The sequence below is a fragment of the Lagopus muta genome, chromosome 6, assembly GCF_023343835.1.
Source record: "Lagopus muta isolate bLagMut1 chromosome 6, bLagMut1 primary, whole genome shotgun sequence".
Classification (NCBI taxonomy): Eukaryota; Metazoa; Chordata; class Aves; order Galliformes; family Phasianidae; genus Lagopus; species Lagopus muta.
Window position 1 is genome coordinate 16,646,944 of NC_064438.1, and position 8,261 is coordinate 16,655,204.

Genomic DNA, 8,261 nt, shown 5'->3' on the forward strand with positions numbered 1-8,261 from the left:
CATACCCACAGAAAATGGCACTCCAGGCTCTCACATCCACAGGCCTGCACTTTCCTGTTCTCTGCCTTAGGTCTCTAATTTCCTCACGCTTACTCCTATAGAACTGCTGCCTGCACCTTTGCACCATCATCCATATATACATTAATAGTGGTATGAGCTCTCATATGCTCCCCACTGCCCCATGGTTTGGGGACTTCTATTGCCATTGCTGATTACATATAGGTTTTTGAAAACATACACAATTTCCTCTTATTGCCTTCACATTTCAATTACTCCCACCGCATATTGTCTCAGCTTTCTTACTACATTCATAATGAGAAGCCACCTCAACAAAGCCTATGTTAGACAAGAGATTTCTCTCCTATATACTCAGCAAATGAAGTGTCAGCAGACAGAAAGCAATTTGTTCCCAGTCCCAAAGAAGCCTCCAGCTTGATGGAACCACCTCCTCCATTCTACTTTTCCCTGTATCTCAGCACCAGAGAAGAGAAATGAAAGAAGCACAAGAAGAATTAAGAACACACCTTTTAAAAAAATTGTATAAATCACATTCATCACTGGAATTAAGCTGTGTCACCTCCCCACCTCTGGCTTAGCCAGCTCTCTCTCCTTAATGCAGCGTCCTTATGGCGATCTCCACAGGAAGAAATAAGGGTGGGGAATTCCTCTGTGAGGACCCACTGCTTCTTATTTATGTAGATAAGCGTCTAGCCAGAGTTCCCCTGAATCTTTCAAAGAGCTGCCAAGAGAGAACCACATTTCCTTAGAAACGAGGTAATAAAATACAGCATCTATACTGTCCCATAAACTCGTGGGAAGAATTCCCATCTACAGATTAAGGAAAGGAGATCCTTAGAGACAAGTCAGTGTAGTCTATAGCTCCTTAGAAAAGATAAGAAAGAAGCAAGTCACATGTCTATATCAGATGAAGACTGGAAGGCTAAGAAAACAACCTGAGGAGAATTAAGCAAAAGGAGCAAGCACGGTAGAAGAGAGATGCATGACTGTTCAATGGAGAAGAAATACTGGGGGTGATGAGGGAGGGAATGAAAAGAGGACACCCCCTTCTATGTCCCTTGCTTGTTCACTCTAATGTTGAACAGCCCTTTACACAGAGAATGCAGTGAGTTGATACATACTATACTATATCTGCAAAGGCGGTGAGTAATGGCTTGCAGTGGTACTCAATACCATGTTTGGCACACAAGGACTTCACCAAAGGGGCCACCTTCCAGTAATTGTGTCGAGGCATTGTAGGAAAAAGGCTGTGGGGAGTGGAAAACAAAGGGAATGCCATTATTGCCTTGCACAGTTCCCATATCTCTTCTGAACCTAAGCTTAGGAGGCACACAGCCTCACTTTATGCCTACAGCCATTAGCATTCTGCAGTGGCCTCTCACACCACTTCACTCAATAGCTGTACTCAGCAGGAAGCTGGCAATTCTCATTCACTCCTATGTCACGCTTCCCATATCAGAAGTGGTTCTGGTACTCAACACCACTCCAAAAAGTTTATGACCACCATATGGATTTCCCATGTGATGATTCCATCTCCTTATAAAGAACACAAAAACTAGCCACATTTTACTTTGTTCCTGCCTTAGCTAATAGAGAGACATGGACCTAAATGGCTCCTCAGGTCTCATGTAACTAGCACTCCCTGAAATACTCTCACATCCCCAACCCACGCTTCAACTCACTGGTGCTCAATCTGGAAGTTCAGATGTCCACTGAACCAGTCATTGAATAAGGACTGACGAACATTACAGGTTGCCTGGAGCTGAGAGAAAAAATGTAACAATTAAGTAGTGTTTGAGGACTGCCCCTTCTCTTACATGCCTCAAAGCCAACAGTAAGCAGGCAGAAGTTCCTTATCACATGCCTCCTCACTGAATACAGCAATTCCAAAAGCCATCTCAAGTCAACATGAGATGGTCATGCTGTGGTATGTGATTGCTAGGAGAATAGACATGATTTCCCCAGTAAGATAAGTGATTTGCTGTGCAGGTCCCCTCACATCTCTCACTTAAACTACGTAATGCCTTCAGTTTAAACGAGACAAAACACAAAGTGTGAGATTCACCCTTCACACATGGGAAGATCTCCATCTGAAGACCACTGTAGCATCTTTGGTTTTTTTTTTCTTTGACAGAATCTGTGTTCTGCATTCATCTCCATCCCACTTCTGCACCCCCTTTCTTTGCACGTATCACTCACTTCACACAGTGAGGACAAGCTGCTTATGTTTTCCTCTCTCAGTTTCCATCGCTGCTGTGATCAGCTCTCTTGGGTGTTATGCACGTTCCCTCATTCAAGGACACAGCTCTTTGGAAAGAAGGTCTTACCTGGGTAGAGAACCAGTCCACATTCTTATCATAATCAATATGCATTGGGATGTGATTCATTTGTGTAATCCAGACAAACCAGTTACTCTCTATGAACCTGTGCATACAAAAACAACACAAAACCATCACTGATCCCACACCAATACCTAACTAGTCAGAACAAAGCACTCGTACTTACAAAAGCTAATCATAAATTGATGAAGTTTTGTATTTATATAAGCTAGTCAACAATTGATAAAATGAACACCAGGAACCCCAAACATCTGTCCAGCAGATCAGGCCTATACAGACCTTCTATAGACACATGCCAAACAAACAAGCTCTGTCTTGCTGAAAGGAATAAGGGAATGGAATAGGGAGCAGATGGAAAAGATAACCAGGAGGCTGAAGAGGTGATACGAAGGGAACCAAGTAGAGGAAATGCACTCAATTTTAAGTTGAATGATACCTGACTAACAGATGAAGCCCCAGGATACCCTTCACGCCCAGTAAGGGCAGGTAGGTGAGAAAGAATCGGATGTAGAAGGTCAGCATCCAGGCCAGATCCTGTAATAAAGGGAACAGATAGAACTTTGTTCAGAGGAAGAATTATTGGCATTTAAATCCATCTCTCTCCAATTTAGAGACAAGACTGTTGAGCAGGACCATGTCAAAGGCCTTAGAGAAGACCAATGATGACATAGATGACATCAGTTCATTTCCCTTATCCACTGGTGCAGGTGTTCCATCACAGAAGGACTCCAGACAGGTCAGGCAAAATTTGCCCTTGGTGAAGCTACGTTAACTATCTCAAATCACCTCCCTAGTTTCCATATGCCTTAACAGGGGAAGATCATGGAACAGATATTCTAGGTAGAGAGGTGTGACTATAGTTTCCAGGATCTTCATTTCTACCTTTCTTGAACATGGGAACAATGCTTCCCTTTTTCCAGTCACCAAGGACACCACCTGACTGCCACAACTTACCAAATATGATGGAGAGTGGTTGGACAACCACATCAGACCATTCACTTGGGCAACACCTTTTGTTACCCAGACCTGAATGGAACTTTTCAGAGAAGGGCTGCCTGGAAAGTTGCCTCTCTCCTCCATCAAACATTATTTCCCAATCATATAACCCCACCTTCTTGACAGGGAGATGAATGGCTCAAAGATCTTCCTATTAATGCAGCATTTCCTAAACTGAAATGCTTCTGTAATACAAGGAAAAGTTACCAACAGCAAAATGGAATTTACTTACCACCCACTTCTTCCTCTGTACTACAAAGTAGAATATGTACCACTGGAAGTATAGAGGCACCAGAGCTGGGGGACCAACTGTAATGGAGAAAGAGATTGCAGAGATATCAACCATGCCTTCTTAATCACACTGATGTGAAGTGGAAAATTGAGGGGTTGAGAACATGCTGTCCACAGAACTGTAAAATGTAGGGTCACTCACTGATGAAGAAGTACTTGTGCTGGTGGTTATAAGGCATGAATTTCTTCTTTTGTTCACCAAGCTGTTAAAATAAGCAAATTACACAGGCCGTAAAGACATTTCCATATACAATCTTATCAATTCCTAAAAAAGCATGCTTAGATACCTCCTATCAAACAGATATCCTGTCAAACAATACCAGTCTCCACAGTGCCATTGGCTTCATTTTTTCCCTGGAACTTCAGTCTACGACTGCTGTGCCATTTTTTCTGAAGAGAACCTGATCTCCCTGCCTTGGCTGCAATGGGCTGGGTAGTTCCTTGCATCGCTAACAGTAAAGTGCACTGGAAGCTCTTGCCCTACAGAGGGCATGGTTGCTTAAGAAAACATACCACACAGCACTGAGAACAGTTTGCTGCCAATATAGAGCTTCATTAAGAAGAGAAACCTATGATATCACAGACAAAGGTGACAGTGTGTAAAACTCCCCACCTACTCGCAGTTAGTCTCCAAAGCACAGAAATAAACATCTAGAATCTACATTGTGCCTACAGGGAGGGGGGTGAACAGATTATCCTCCCCCTGAGGCTGCTACTGTTCCAGTGTTCTCGTATCAAGGTAACAGATCATATTGCTGACACCCCCAAGGAACTCGATGCCATCCCTGTCCGTACCCAAACTAATTCAAAGTCCACTAATGCCAAGGTGCTTCTTCCATACATTCATTAAATACTGACACAGTCCGTTCACCAAACCAACCAGTCTCTTGTCTCCCAGCTCTCCACAGCTTTCCAAAACTGCATGCTGCAACCTCACATACTTCACTAGGTCTCACCTCTACAGAGAGCTTTTTTCCCAAAGCAAAAAATAAGGGGTGCATGTTAACATCGGGGTCCTTTCGGAAGCAGTTGGGTTTCGCGTGGTGCTGGAAGTGAAGGTGGTTCCACCAGCTGGCTGGTGCTCCCTGCAGGAATCATAGAATCATTAAGGTTGGAAAAGACCACTAAGGTTGGCAAGTCCAACCCCAACCCATCCCCACCATGCCCACTGACCATGTCCCTCCCTCAGTGCCATGTCTGTGTGTTTCTCGAACTGTTACTGGAGGTGCCACTCCACCACATCACTGGGCGGCCTGTTTCAATGCCTCACCACTCCTTCTGAGAATAAATGTTTCCTACAACACAATCTGAACCTCCTCTGGCACCACTCAAGGTCATTCCCTCTCATCCTATCACAGTTACCCAGGAGAAGTACGTTACAACCTTTTTTCAGGGCACTGTAGAGAAGAAGAGTTGAGAATACAGTGCCACTAATAATCTGCACCTTCTGCCCATAGTCCTCCCTCCCCAGCAGCTCCTTGCATTTCTTTCATCTTACACAGAGGTTGTTTTTAACAGCAGAGACTCCTGGGCTGTTCTCTGGTAGATCACCCAGCAGTGACTGCTCACCTTCAAGTGGCCGATCACAAACTTGTGCACCCAGTGGTTCCATTTGGACTCACTAAAGACTGAAAGATGTCCAAAATCATGTTGGAGCCAGCCAGCCTGAGCCTGGAGGGCAAAAAAAAAAAAAAAGAAAGAAAAAAAAAAAGAAAAAAAAGAGTTGGGAGCCTTTGCTTCCACAAAGGGGTTTCTCCTCTACGGTTACCATTCCCACATTCCCCATGAGACATCACTGGTTAGCAAGAGCACATTCCATAATCACAGAGAAGCATTTCCATTATTAATACCCGACCAAACAATCACCTTCTGCTGTATAGCAGTGCAGTTCAGACTCTGCTAATGACATTTAGTCCCAGACTAAAGGAAGGAAAAATTAGCGTAGCTAACAATCAGCACTCGTTCTCTTACAAAACTGTACTGAAATTGGCAACAAAGTCCCCTTTTAGGAGCAGCTTGCTGCTGCCTTCTCCAAGTACTTGTAATTCCAAAAGGATCAGCTGGCTGCAGCAGGAATAGCTGGGGCTTTCAGAGCTGTTCTGCCCTCTTCTCTAACTCACTATATGTTCCCATGGGAACTTGGTGGCTTGGCCAGAGCACAGTTCCTTACAGCTCTGGCACAAGAGACCTCAGAAGTGCAGCACGGCTTTACTTTGTGTGAAGAAAGCTGGAAATAAGGAAAGCTTTGATGGGCTGTGGGAAGCAGAAAGCAGCATGAAGTCTGCTCTACCAAAAAACTCATGTCATGGTACTGCAGTCCTGACCCCTCAGTGGAACCTGAGGAAAGGCAGAACTTTGGGAATTTTACAAAGACCAAACTTTCTCCCATGCTCAGTCTGAAAGGACTACTGTTAGGGGTTTCTGGGACTTTTTTGGCTTTTTTTTCTTTGCTCACTTTCTGTGAGTAACTGCTTACCTGGACAGTGCCTAGAAGCAACGCAGAGAAGAGGAAAGGCATGGTGGATGATCCAAAGTACCAGATGGTGAGCCACGCTGCAACATCCAGCACCAAGATGTGACAAAGATGCAGGAGGAAAAAGGCACGGTTGGGTTTGAGGAGTCCCATCTTCTCAACAGTAGCACGGAGCTCACGGAAATCTTCTACCAGCTTTTTCTGTAGGGAGATGCAAGAATATGTACCTACTGGTTTGAAAATAACCCCAGGAACCCCAAGAGGAGCGTTGTGCCTCCTCTTCAGGGAGTTACTGTGGCAATGGGGCAGTGCTGGCAATCAGTCACTTCAGAGACCCATCTTCAGCAGCTGCATCATGACCCCAAGTAGGCAATGACTTCTGGGATCCTTTCTTAGCTGACTGCAATTGATCTCTCCATTCTCACCTATGGGTGATTGGTTGGCATTCTGGCTGCTTCTAAGAAAAAGCAAACAGCGAGGCTTCAACCCAAATACCAAAATTTTTGAGATACTTACATTCTTGCTGGGTTCAAAGCTGGGTTGATCCGGTGCCAATTCCCCAATCAAGAGTGGGCTCATGTACTTTTTCACCAATGTCTTGTCAAGATGAAATGCTATGAAAGGATCCTGAAATACAGATATAGGAACAGGATGATAAAAATGACAAAAAACAACACTTTGGGTGGTGGCAAAAGAAAGCTATTTCATGATGTCCTGGATTAAGTCAAAAGCAAACCAAGTCAACAGAGTTGGCAGGATCTGATATTTCTGCCATGAACTTTACTGCTTTCTTCTCACTGTGAATAATTATTTGTAGCTGAATTTTCTGCATTAGTTTCTATCAGGTTGCTATGAAGTACAGCTCACCATGGAACATAGGCTTACTCTCACCTAACCTTAAAATTCCATAGAATCATTAAGGTCAGAAAAGACCATCACGATCACCCAATCCAGCTATAAACCCATCACTGCTATGCCCACAAAAGCACATCACCTAGAGCCACATCCACCCTTCTCTTTCACAGTGTGCTGAGCCCCAAGATCTGTCACCTCAACCACATATTCCTCTCTCCCTCTCTTTTGCCTTTAGCTTCTATCTAATTGTCCTCATACAACATACCAGGAAATTAAAGCCAGACTGGGGACAGGGACAAAACATTAGCACAAAAACAGAATCAGCTGGCTGAAAAATGGAGCAAGAGGGACCACAGACAGACGATGGCAGCTCCTGGTGACTGACACCAGCCTCTCAAAGCCTCCACATTGCTCCAATTGTTATGAGGCAATCCCTAAAGGCCATACTCCCACACCTCACTGGAATATTCTTGTTTTCTTGGTTGGTGCTTCGTGCTCCCAGCTGGCTCCCCTCCACATCACAGAAAAGTACCCCAGTAACTTTCTTTTTCCCGCTTACTATGCTGAAAATCCTAATTAGGGAAAACAGTTACTTTTATCAGCTAATTGCAATGTCAACCATAGAATCGTTTGGGGTGGAAGGGACCATTAAAGGCCATCTGGTCCAACTCCCCTGCAACGAACAGGGGCCCCTATTAGATCAGGTGCCCGAGCCCCGACCGGACTGGCCCAGCAACCAGACAGCTAGGTAAAAAAACACCACTGGGTTCAAAAGACGAGACAGCGGTGGGTTCCAAACAGCGGCAGCGCAGCCACGGGCTCAGTTCCGCCGCAGCTCGGAGGCAGCAAGCTCAGGGCGCGGATCGGCCGAGGGGCTGCAGGGGGAGGGCGGCCCTCGTCGTGTCTCCGGCAGCGCGGAGCAGCGGGAGGCGGCAGCGGGCCGGGCGCGGATGGCACCACGCGCTCAGACCAATGGCCAGCAGCAGCGGGGCGCAAAGCGCGGAGCAGAGGGACGGCCGCCTCTCCCTGCCAGCACCCAGGGCGCAACCGCGGCGCTCAGCACACGCAAAGCGGTGCTCTTGTCTTCTTTTGTTTGTCGCTTTTTTCCTCCCCTCTTATTTTTTTTACATTTTCTTACAGAAAACAACGGCTTTTCCTTACAGCGCGCTGCTGAGAGGCAGTAGCGGAAACCCACGAACCGCCCCGTGTCCCATTCCATTCCAGCAGCGCTCACGCCCCATCCCTCCCCGGCCCCGCGGCCCCTCACCGTGGCGTCCTGCCCGGCATAG

At 45.8% G+C, this 8,261-nt stretch overlaps 1 protein-coding gene across 1 annotated transcript; it reads right to left on the minus strand.

Annotated features, from left to right (window-relative positions):
* Nucleotides 1–1,696: 1,696 nt before the first annotated feature.
* Nucleotides 1,697–8,259, minus strand: LOC125694681 (acyl-CoA (8-3)-desaturase-like). Its single transcript, XM_048948247.1, has 12 exons — nt 8,240–8,259; nt 7,433–7,544; nt 7,238–7,255; nt 6,634–6,744; nt 6,121–6,318; nt 5,214–5,315; nt 4,601–4,729; nt 3,787–3,847; nt 3,586–3,662; nt 2,794–2,891; nt 2,346–2,442; nt 1,697–1,780 (listed from the first exon to the last, which is right to left on the minus strand). Exons 1-12 carry the CDS (start codon nt 8,257–8,259, stop codon nt 1,697–1,699), a joined length of 1,107 nt encoding a protein of 368 aa, XP_048804204.1.
* Between the last annotated feature and the right edge of the window lie 2 nt (nt 8,260–8,261).

Bases quoted from the DNA above. Each gene is read 5' to 3' on its own strand.
- LOC125694681 (XM_048948247.1), bottom strand. From the start codon at position 8,259: ATGCCGGGCAGGACGCCACG. The intron at 7,545-8,239 runs GTGAGGGGCCGC...TTCCCTAATTAG, and splicing joins ATGCCGGGCAGGACGCCACG to GATTTTCAGCATAGTAAGCG. The intron at 5,316-6,120 runs GTAAGCAGTTAC...TTTGCCCTCCAG, and splicing joins TGCTTCTAGGCACTGTCCAG to GCTCAGGCTGGCTGGCTCCA.